Source organism: Rhinatrema bivittatum, chromosome 3, assembly GCF_901001135.1.
Source record: "Rhinatrema bivittatum chromosome 3, aRhiBiv1.1, whole genome shotgun sequence".
NCBI lineage: Eukaryota > Metazoa > Chordata > Amphibia > Gymnophiona > Rhinatrematidae > Rhinatrema > Rhinatrema bivittatum.
Window position 1 is genome coordinate 28103539 of NC_042617.1, and position 12199 is coordinate 28115737.

The 12199-nt window shown below is 41.8% G+C and overlaps 1 protein-coding gene across 2 annotated transcripts in view; it reads right to left on the reverse strand.

Annotated features, from left to right (window-relative positions):
• Window positions 1–12199, reverse strand: part of LOC115086739 (calpain-13-like) — a 229993-nt gene that overhangs the window by 193698 nt on the left and 24096 nt on the right. For both annotated transcript variants that reach the window (XM_029593017.1, XM_029593018.1), the window contains exon 2: window positions 950–1198. In XM_029593017.1, coding sequence (XP_029448877.1) covers window positions 950–1198 — 249 coding nt within the window. The remainder of the gene's footprint in view (window positions 1–949; window positions 1199–12199) is intronic.

A 12199-nucleotide genomic window follows, 5' to 3' on the forward strand; every position in this document is an offset into this window, starting at 1 on the left:
AAGCCAGAAGTTTACGTCCTTCACAAACAGGTCTTCTGGACATTCATCTCCAAAGACTGTGCGCCTTCATAACAAAAGGGAATGCACATTTTCAGTTGCTTGTCCAGCTCTCTGAAACTCTCTTCCAATTGAGCTGTGATTATGTGAGTCCTTAAAATCTTTTAGAGGTAGTTTAAAAACTTTTTCGTTTAAGACTTTATATTGTTGATTTTATTTAGTTTTTATCTATTTAGTGTTTTTGTATTTTAATGTAGATATGTTTTTATTGTTATTTTATTACTGTATTTTATGTATGTTCCCTATTGTACATTGCTTAGACTTATTGTAGCATTAAGCAATTAAGACATTTTAATAAATGTAAATGGGAGGGGGAAATTGAGCATTTTGAAGTTATAGAAAGATCTTGCTATAATGAAGGCGCTCTTACAATGGGGTCATATTGTGTAGAAGAACATTATAAGAACGTATAGCATATTCCCAATTATATTATAAGGTGTTTGGCTTAAAAAAAACCCCCACAAAATAAAAAAAAAAACTATTTCACTGGTGTGATCAGAACTTAGGGTTGCCTACTGGCTCCAAACTGGGTCGATCCTGATCCTGGTTTTTACTCCATTTCCTGCATGGAATTATAGTCCTTCTTTTCTCGAGGGAATCAGGGTCTCAAATCCATGCAGGCAATGGGAGATAAAGACCAGGTCTGGATCAACCTGTTGAAGAAATGGAGCTGGTTGGGCAACTCTAATACAGATATTATTAACTGCTCTGTACCAAACAAACCGAGCAGTTAAGTAGGACCATCTTTAATCTTACAGTTCGATGATTCATATAAGAAAAGACTTTCTTGCAGAAGACAGCAACACAGAAAAATGGCAAAGAATTGTCGATACAAAGCTTTTGCACACCAAAGGTTGTAGGAAGTAAACCGGTAAAGCTAATGGAAACTCACGCTTGGTCTCTTCCATTTTAGACTCCGGAGCTTGTCCTCGGATAGCAAACTGGGACCGATCGAACTGATGTGCGCAGGGAAAGTCTCATCTTCAAACAAGATGCGTTGTCGCTGGCAGTACTCCCTCAAGTAATCAAAATCCTGATCCTTGAACTTCCTGGGGTTCTCCAGGCTCCCGAACTTTCCCTGCATCTTCCGGCCTTGAAATATATTCTGGAACACTCCAGGGATGGGCATCATGACACTTTGCTGTGGGGCACCAAAGACAGGAGGTTAAAAACCAAAAAAGCATTCTGCAAATGCACAGACAAGACAGTACAAAGAAAGACCCTATAGGCTCGTACATGCCATGGGATAAAATCAGTACTGGATCTGGTTCATCTTCAGACATGGAATCCGTCGGCAGCCTTAGTCATGACATGCATGGACTTGTCATTCTGATTTTTCCCTAAGCACAGCCACGAGTCCCTTGGATGATGAGACCCGCTCTCCATGTACCGGCCCATCTCAAGCATAACTAGTTACATCAGGTGGCAAATAGCAAAATAATAATAATAGAAGCGCCTTGTAGAAATACCACGTAAAGAAAACTGGAACTCTTTATAATAACCAAAGGTGGTTTATTTAAAACATAAAAAGGTGGTGTTCAAAATAATAGCTGAAGAGGCTAAGTCCCCCAACACGTACATGTTTCACGGACGTGCTGGATCGGGATGGACAAATTACAAGAAAGTAAAGAAAGAAATATAGGAGAGACAGTTCATATTAAATAGAACATTTGAGTAAAATCCCTGTACTACCGAGGAAATTAAGATCAAAAAACATACCTGCATTTTGTCAGTACATAAAATCTGTGTAGAGTATTAAAACGGAAGCCTGTCTAGAGGAAGTGGTATACAAACAATTTTAGAACCACGCCAAAATAGTCATCTGACCTCCAAAGCTCCAATAAGAAATCAATTAAATATGCAGCCAATCAGAAGCTTTACAATGTAACGCAGAATTAACAAGGATTTCATATAACAAACAGGAGCCAATTTTGACAGTGTTAAACAAATGAGGACGAATAAAACTTTATGCTAGCAGCAAAAGGACACCATGAAAAGGAACCTAAAAAGAAACATGAAAATTAATCAAAATCATTAGAAATTAATAGAAATGGGACCACTCGATTTCCTGGTTCAGACTGGTTGGATGCAGAGAGCATAACTGAAAAATCCACCGCTGTTCTCTCTGCAGTAAAATGGTAGCCATGTCCCCTCCTCTACTTCACAGGATAAGCTCATCAATTACAAAAAAGCACAAGTCACATATAGTATGGCACGCTTGTAACTACATAAGAACATAAGAAATGCCATACTGGGTCAGACCAAGGGTCCATCAAGCCCAGCATCCTGTTTCCAACAGTGACCAATCCAAGTCACAAGTAATGGCAAGTACCCAAACATTAAATAAATCTCAAACTACTATTGCTTATTAATTACCGTAATAGCAGTTTATGGATTTATCCTTGAACTTATCCAAACCTTTTTTAAGCTAACTGCTGTAACCACATCCTCTGGCAATGAATTCTAAAGCTTAACTATGCACTGAGTGAAAAAGAATTTTCTTCGATTTGTTTTAAATGAGCTACTTGCTAACTTCATGGAGTGCTCCCTGGTTTTTCTATTATCTGAGAGAGTAAATAACCAATTTACATTAACTTATTCAAGTCCTTTCATGATTTTGTAGACTTCTATCATATCCACCCTCAGTCATCTCTTCTCCAAACTAAATAGCCCTAACCTCTTCAGCCTTTCCTCATAGGGGAGCCATTCCATGCCCCTTATCATTTTGGCCGCCCTTCTCTGCATTTTCTCCAGTGCAGCTATATCATAAGAACATAAGAAATTGCCATGCTGGGTCAGACCAAGGGTCCATCAAGCCCAGCATCCTGTTTCCAACAGAGGCCAATCCAGGCCACAAGAACCTGGCAATTACCCAAACACTAAGAAGATCCCATGCTACTAATGCAATTAATAGCAGTGGCTATTCCCTAAGTAAACTTGATTAATAGCCTTTAATGGACTTCTCCTCCAAGAACTTATCCAAACCTTTTTTGAACCCAGCTACACTAACTGCACTAACCACATCCTCTGGCAACAAATTCCAGAGCTTTATTTTTGAGATGCGGTGACCAGAACTGCACACAATATTCAAGGTGCGGTTTCACCATGGAGCGATACAGAGGAGTTATGACATCTTCCATTTTATTAACCATTCCCTTCCTAATAATTCCTAACATTCATTTTGCTTTTTTGATCGCCACAGCACACTGGGCCGACAATTTCAAAGTATTATCCACTATGATGCCTAGATCTCTTTCTTGGATGGTAGCTCCTAATATGGAACCTAACATCGTGTAACTACAGCAAGGATTATTTTTCCCTCTATGCACTTGTCCACATTAAATTTCATCTGCCATTTGGAAGCCCAATCTTCCAGTCTTGCAAGGTCCTCCTGTAATGTGTCACAATCTGCTTGTGATTTAACTACTCTGAATAATTTTGTGTCATCTGTAAATTTGATAACCTCACTCGTCGTATTCCTTTCCAGATCATTTATAAATATATTGAAAAGCAGCAGTCCAAGTACAGATCCCTGAGGCACTCCACTGTTTACCCTTTTCCACTGAGAAAACTGACCATTTAATCCTACTCTCTGTTTTCTGTCTTGTAGTGTGCGACAAGTGGGACTCCTACCGATGGTGCTGTAAGCAGCTGCAGTGTTCGGAGATCCGTGTACAAATAGCAGGCGTGATTACACATGAGAGGTACTGCAATCCGACGAAAAGCAAAGTACATGCTCTTTTTGATTGACTGGGTGCTGGAACGTAGATAACGATAGTGATAAGGAACACACCCGACAAGAACTGCACCGGTTGTGTCCAGTGCCGGGGGGACGTGATGGGCACAAGAGAAGACAGCAGTGAAACAACTAAAAGATCTTGCAGATTACATCCCTGGCAAAACACATAACGTGGAATGCTGGGAAAAAAAATGGGATGCAGAGACAAAATGTCCCAATGGCATTTAATGGTCTTTCACAAAAAAATGCCCACTCTATTCGAACACGGGAGTCAAAGTAAGTGTATCTTGATCGGAGGAAGTATGAGTAGGAAGAAACAGCTATTCCCGATGTGCACGCATTTCCGCTGGTAACACATCCCAAAGGAAACTATGGACTTGAAAATAATTATAATTAATAACAAAATTAACAACACATCAGGAACTGAAGGCAAGAGATCTCACATCATCAGCAATGACACAGATCTTAAATCAGCGCATCAGAAAATTGTAAAATGATCCCTTTAAGCAAGCACTTATTTCAAATGATGTGAAAGTCCTGTGCGTGCAGCCCTCTAACCCCATATAACAGCGTTCCAGCAAAACTGATTACTAATTCACACCTCAGACTAAAACTAACCGATCTTGAAGGGATGGAGCTGCTATTCATTTCCCAAAAAAGAATCGTTGCAGGCTTAATTGCATTGTTTAGCAGATCAGTAACAATTTAGCAAGAGGAGCAGAGGAAAATAACGCATTCAACCCTCATCCCTGCAAGTTGGCTTATCTAATACACACGGTGCTGCGCGTGCAACAACGTGGAATTAAGCAATGCGTCATTTATCCAATTTGTTGTAATCCATCTTGAGCCTGATTTGGGAAAAGGGGGAATATCAAATGTATATAAAGAAATAAGTAAAGCAAAAGTGAATGATCCAGGGAATGCACAGGAAGGTGGTAGCTGGAGTGGGAGGAGGTGCATTTGGCGCAGGGTTCGGAGGAGGGCGTCTTTGGGACCTGATGCTGCAAAACAAAACCCCAAACTATTATTGCCGCCCACTTGGCGATAGGTGGGAAGGAGGGGAGCAGAGCCTCTCACTGTTTCAGCGTAGGGAGCTAGGTTTTCTAGCTACGGCCCGGACACGATGAAAAGGCCAAGGCTTATGATGACAACTGAAGAGGTTGAGCGGCTGAGCCTTCAGAGATCAATCTCTCCAGTAGACAAAACAGCAACTCAGCAACGTTCATCACTACAGCTTTGGTAAGCCTCTTTTTAAACAGCTGACCCTCCCACTCTGGCGTGTTTGCATCAGGCACAGACCGAGATCCTAACCTTCGGCCTAAAGAGCTTAGCCAATTCCATCACACCCAGTTTTCCCAGATCTGATGAGGGAGGATAGTTTTCACTAATGTGCACAACTCAGCACGCACACACATAACTGGGTATGCCTAAAGTTATGCTTTCTGTATTCTATAAGCTACACAGCGGGAGCTTCGCAATTGTTAAAATATCGCATATCAGCACCCCAGAAGTGCACAGATATGCTTCAGCACACACACAAGTTTCTAATGCTGTGATCCACAGTTTATACACCTATTTTACAAGGGTATGCACATATAATTTATGCATTAAATAATTTAACATGCGAGCACAAAAACCTTTGGTGTATGCATGAAGACAGATATTTTACAAAGCTGGCTGATGTATGCGCGTATCTCGCTTATGAAAATACCTGTGCATACACTTTCAAGCACTTTCAAGCACCAGTTCGCCAAGAACTACACCGGTTGACCCAGATCTTCAACCAGTTGACCCACACCCTCCACCATTTGCTCCAGACCCTCCTGCCCAAAATCGCAGTCAAGAGAAGTCAGATTGAATATCCACAACTTGATCAGCAGGTGTAAATACACGCACATAAAATGTGGAGAGGGTCTGGCACTGCTTTAGGCTGAGAGCCAGTCTCTTGGCATAGGGTTCAAGAGAAGACCGTTAGCTCTGTGGACCCTTGGGCTGGCATGATACAAGGATAAGTGATTCCACCACTACCGTATGTACAACTGGCTCCTTATCGAGGAAACACGTTTCCCATTCCTCTACACCCCCACTTTAACAGTCCTACCAGAAATTGGAATGTATCACTTCTCCTTCCCTATCAGCAGTGCCATTCCATGACGTTTACAGTATTGATGCATTATTGATATATGTAATCTTTTGATTTACAATCGTTAATGGAAACCACAGAACTATCAGTGATACGTTGGTAAATTGTGATGCTTGCATACTTTTTGGGAGATTTTAATGTACATGGGGAGGCAACTAGGAAGAGTAAAGATTCTAAGAACATAAGAACATGCCATACTGGGTCAGACCAAGGGTCCATCAAGCCCAGCATCCTGTTTCCAACAGTGGCCAATCCAGGCCATAAGAACCTGGCAAGTACCCCAAAACTAAGTCTATTCCATGTTACTGTTGCTAGTAATAGCAGTGGCTATTCTCTAAGTGAACTTAATGGACTTCTCTAGTTTTGTTTCAGCCATGGTCTGATTTATGTTTAACACAATGGATTTTGGAATCTGCTCAAGGATGTGGCCATATTATTGACCTTATTTTTATAAGCCCACAGTTACATTTGGTTGAAAACTCAATTTCACTAACATTTTTGTTTCATGGTCTGATGATAAAATTGATTATATTTTCACCAGATCTTGGCATTAAAGAGACCCTTAGATCAAAATCAGTCAGAACAGTTAGGTATTTTAAAGATGCGGCCTTCAACTTCAGGAAGAAATTAATAATTTTCCTGAGAGTTTTACTGATTTTGTAGTAGAGGAATAAGTGGATATTTGGAATAAGGTCTTATCTACAAGCTTTAATAAGCTGGTTCCATCAGTATAGAAGGTAAATCAAGCTAGATATTGGTCTTAGATTACTAAAACAACAGAATTGCCATCATGGACGGATTTATGTTTCTACTGTCTTAGGCACTGTTGTTGCCTGCTGCTCTCCCACTCCCACCCCATTGTCCTCTGAGTCCCTCTCCTCTTTCCTCCGATTTTCCACTCCGTGAACCCCTGATTCCTTTGCTGTTCCTCCCTGCATTCTTCTGATTTGATTCCCACTACCACTTGCAGAGCTCAGGGATCCCACTCTACCCCTACAATGATCAGAAACCAGTGAGTGCAGGAACTGAGTCGGGCCAAGCTGTAAGAGACCCCACCTCCTCTGGGCTTCCATGTGGGCCTGTGAGCATAGGGCTCTACCTGACTAATCCCTGGCCCAGCGTTTACTGAGTTTTGATAACGGCGGATGTGGTACCAGAGCCCAGAGCTCTGTGGAGGAGCAGAGGGGGGAATTGGGTTAGGAAGTGGGAGATCAGCAGAGAGATTAGAGGTCCACAAGACCTAAGGGGTCAGGAACTTTACTGCCCTCAGATTGTGCTTCCCTAGGCACAGGCCTAGTGTGCCTATTGAGAAATCCAGGACTATACATCGTCGAGGATAGATTTATTTGAGGACAATAAATTGGCTTGTAAATTGATTATCAATCATGATCATCCCCTTAACTCGAAGAATGCCCTTCCCAATCTTGGAAAGCTCTCACTGCATCCTCCTTCCACCTTGGAAGGCTCTCTTCATATCCCTATCCCATTCCTAGAAGTTTCTGCCTATGTCCCCATTCCACCCCTAGAAGGCTCTCCCTGTATCCCCAGCCCACTCCTGGAAGGTTCTCCCTATCTCCTCATCCCACCTCTAGAAGGCTCTCCCTGCTTTCTCCTCCTTCCCCTGAAAATTCTCCCTGCATTCCTCCCCACACACTCATTTCCTCCTCAAGTCCCCCTAATTCTCACTGCCATGGGATCCCCAGTGCAGCCTGGCCTCCTCCAGATCCTCCCCGCTCAGCAGAAGGAACCACATATCCACTTCCTGTGCTGTGTGAATCCAGCCTAATGGTATGAGGGACGTGGATCCCATAGATTTTGTGCATCGTACCATGAGACTGGTCCCTCAACACAAAGGAGGTGGATGCCCTGTTAAGCGCCTCTCTTACTGACAGCCAGTGAGGGGGAGGTGTAGTAGGGAATGGAGAGGATAAGCCAGATTCTGTGGTGCTTAGACCTCATGGGCCAGCTCATATGTGTAATGTCAACCCCTTGGAGCCTGCTGCCCTGTGCAAGCAAACTATATGCACAGTGGGTTATGCCAGCCCTGCCTGTACTTGTCAACAATATTCTTTTTCTTCTTTCTTTTCATGCTATGCAAGTGCCTGCAAAGTGCTTCCAAGCTTCTGTTTGTACAGGTGATAACATGGATGTATCTAAAGTATTATATCACACACCGAGATCCTGTATAGGTTAAAGGAATTATACAAATCAGCTTAGCAATAATAATAACTATTTTATTTAAGGTTTTATAAGTCATAAACTTAGATTGCAAAAATAAACCCAGATGTGGAAAAAGATGAATTCTGCCCCTTGGGTAAATGGAATGATTCTGTGTTAGCTGCACTCGTAGCCAGAAAATTATCTTGTGATGCTCCCTGAAGACCTCTCCAATGCTGTTCCACCTATACATCCTACATCAGGGGGGCGTGACCTATGTGACACAATGTCTTTATAGAAATGATTAGAATGTCTAAAACAGGGCTTTCTAAACCGGTCTCAGGGATCTTACAGCCACAATGCAAATGTGTGACATAAATTAGCATATCACGAAGACTCAATATATACAAATGTATCTCATGCATATTCATTGTGGATATCCTGAAAACCTGACTGGCTGAGGGATCCCCAGGGCAGGTTTGGGAAGCCTTGCTTTAAAACCTTTGTATACATATTTATTAAATTGCCAACATTTTGTGAAAAAAAGATACTATACCTCTTGATTACGTTTCTGCCAATTTTTGAAATCTCAAGTTCATAACTTCCATTAAATGCTAATTCATTGTGCAGAAATCCACCAGCCCCACTGATTTTTATACATATTTTTCTGGAAAGCTGTTCAAGTTTAGAGTAGCTCGCCTGGGCGGCTTTCAGTCTGCTTTCTGTACAGACAGTCGGTGTTCCAGATAATGAGGGGCTTCTCTTATAAAGCAGGAAAAGATGACATGGTTTTCACCCTCTGGGAAGTACCTGGAGGAAGAACTAGAAGGCTGGGAGAACAAGAGAGATGTGGAACAACAGTGGGCCAAACTAAAAGGAGCAATTACCAAGGCAACTAATCTATATGTTAGAAAAGTAAAGAAAAGCAAGAGAAAAATGAAACCTATCTGGTTCTCAAAGGAGGTGGCCGATAAAATAAAAGCTAATAGAACAGCGTTTAAGAAATATAAAGGATCACAAAGGGAGGATCACGAGGAAGAATATCTGGTGGAACTGAGGGAGACAAAGAAAGTAATCAAGAAAGCAAAAAGTCAAGCGGAAGAAAGGATAGCCAAAGAGGTAAAGCGAAGTGACAAAACATTTTTCAGATACATCACAGAAAGGAGAAAAGTCCAAAGTGGTATAGTGAAATTGAAAGGGGAAAAGGATCAATGTGTGGAGAGAGACGAAGAAATGGCAGAAATATTAAAACGAATACTTCAGTTCAGTGTTCACTAAAGAGGACCCTGGAGAAGGACCGTCGCTAGTTAATAAGAAACTGGAGGAGAGTGGAGTGAAAGAAACTCAGTTTACAGTAGAAAATGTATGGGAAGAGCTGGAAAAACTGAAAGTGGACAAAGCCATGGGGCCTGAAGAGGTTCATCCCAGGATACTGAGGGAGCTCAGAGATGTGCTGGCGGATCTGCTGCGTGACCTGTTCAATAGATCCCTAGAAATGGGAGTGGTGCCTAATGATTGGAGAAGAGCAGTGGTGATCCTGCTTCACAAAAGTGGGAGCAGAGAGGAGGTTGGAAAACTACAGGCCGGTTAGCCTCACCTCAGTGGTGGGAAAAGTAATGGAGTCATTGCTGAAAGAAAGAATAGTGAACTATCTACAGTCAGAATTGCTGGACCAGAGGCAGCATGGATTCACCAAGGGAAGGTCCTGTCAGACAAATGTGATTGACTTTTTTGATTGGGTGACTAGGGAATTGGATCGAGGAAGAGTGCTCGATGTCATCTACTTGGATTTCAGCAAAGCTTTTGATACGTGAATAAAATGAAAAGCTTAGGAGTGAGTGCCAAGATGATGGCCTGGATTGCAAACTGGTTGACGGGCAGAAGACAACACGTGATGCTAAATGGAACTTACTCTGAAGAAATAACAGGGTTTAGCAGAGTGGCACAAGGATCAGTGTTGGGACCAATCCTGTTCAATATCTTTGTGAGTGACATTGTGGACAGGATAGAAGGTAAAGTTTGTTTTTGCGGATGATACTAAGATCTGCAACAGAGTGGGCACACCGGAAGGAGTGGAGAGAATGAGATGGGATTTAAGGAAGCTGGAAGAGTGGTCGAAGATATGGCAGCTGAGATTCAATGCCAAGAAGTGCAGAGTCATGCATATGGGGTGTGGAAATGCGAAAGAACTGTATTTGATGGGAGGTGAAGGGCTGATGTGCACGGAGCAGGAAGGAGATCTTGGGTTGATAGTGTCTAACGATCTGAAGTTGGCGAAACAATGTGACAAGGAGATAGCTAAAGTTAGAAGAATGCTGGGCTGCATAAAGAGAGGAATATAGAGTAAGAGAAAGGAAGTGATGATCCCCTTGTATAGGGCCTTGGTGAGGCCTCATCGGGAGTACTGTGTTCAGTTCTGGAGACCGTATCTCCAAAGGGACAGAGACAGGATGGAGGTGGTCCCGAGAAGGGCGATCAAAAAGGTGGATGATCTTCATAAAATGACTTATGAGGAGAGATTGAAGAACCTAAATATGTACACCCTGGAGGAGAGGAGGAGCAGGGGTGATATGATACAGACTTTCAGATACTTGAAAGGTTTTAATGATCCATGGTCAACAACAAACCTTTTCCGCTGGAAAAAAATCAGTAGAACTAGGGGTCACGGTTAGAAAGTCCAGGGAAGAAGACTCAGAACCAATGTCAGGAAGTTTTCTTCATGGAGAGGGTGGTGGATGCCTGGAATGCCCTTCCGGAGGAAGTGGTGAAGACTAAAACAGTGAAGGAATTCAAAGGGGCATGGAATAATCACTGTGGATTCATAAAGGCTGGAGGATGGAAATGAAGAGAAGAGCCAAAGGGGTGGCTTGCTGAAATGGTGATGGCTACTGCCTGGTGATTACTACCCTTACTTAATAAGCCTTCACACAGTTAATGCAACTCCAACATTGCTCTCTGTATCAAATCCTCTCTGGATAAGAGGATTTGCATTCAGACAACAACCAACAAGGACTGAACTACACAGTCTTGGTAAACAAATAAGCGTGGGGGTAGCTTGCTTATTGTAGCAGTTACTACCCTAAACCAATTAAGCCTGATACTTCACTTTGAATGAATATACAGCGTAGCTCTCTGCTTCAACAGCAGGGTGAAATGTGGAAAAGAGGATTTACATTCAGACAACATCCATCAAGGCATTGATCTGTGCAGTCTGGGTAAACAAGCATCGGGGTAACTTGCTTGATGCAGCGGTTACTACCCTTAGCCATAAGCCTTATGATTTACCTTTGATGCAACTCCAACATTATTCTCTGCATCAACGGCAGGGCGGTAGGAAATTCGAATCAAACAGTTACCAACAAGGGCCCTGAACTTGATGGTCGGTGAAACAGATAAGTATGGGAATATAAGTGTGGGAGCTTGCTGGGCAGACTGGATGGGCCGTCATTTCTATGTTTCTATGACTGAGGATCAGCCATGACTAGTCTGTTGAGTTAGTTAGCAAATATTTAGGGAGCTTGTTACATATTCGATCTGACCTATTATATTCATCCATTACTTTTTTTTATAATTATATCTTTATTGATTATTTATCATATACATGAATAAACAACAAAAGATATATTCAGGACATTAAAAAGGAAATATAACAACAGGTATAAATCTTAATAGGATTTACCATTAATGTAAAGAGAATTCTAGCCCACTTCTTGGGGAATGAAATAAGTAATAAAAAGGAAAATAAAACATCGACCATTGCAGTTGTAAATTACATACAATGACGTCTATATCCTGCTAAGTAACTTGATCTATAGTAACTACTGAAGCTTTATCATTCAAAAAGGTCTCCAAATGAGCTGGATCAAGGAACACATGATATGCTGGGCTTGATGGACACTTGGTCTGACCCAGCATGGCAATTTCTCATGTTCTTATGTTCTTATGTTCCCTTGGTAAGTTACTAAACACTTAGAAGTAAATTTAAGGAAAAAAGTAGCAACAAGAGAAATCATACATACGCTGCTTATAAGAAATAAATAATTTTCTAAGAAGCTGTGTTTCACGGGATTCATCTGGATAAACAAAAAACCTTTCGCCACAAA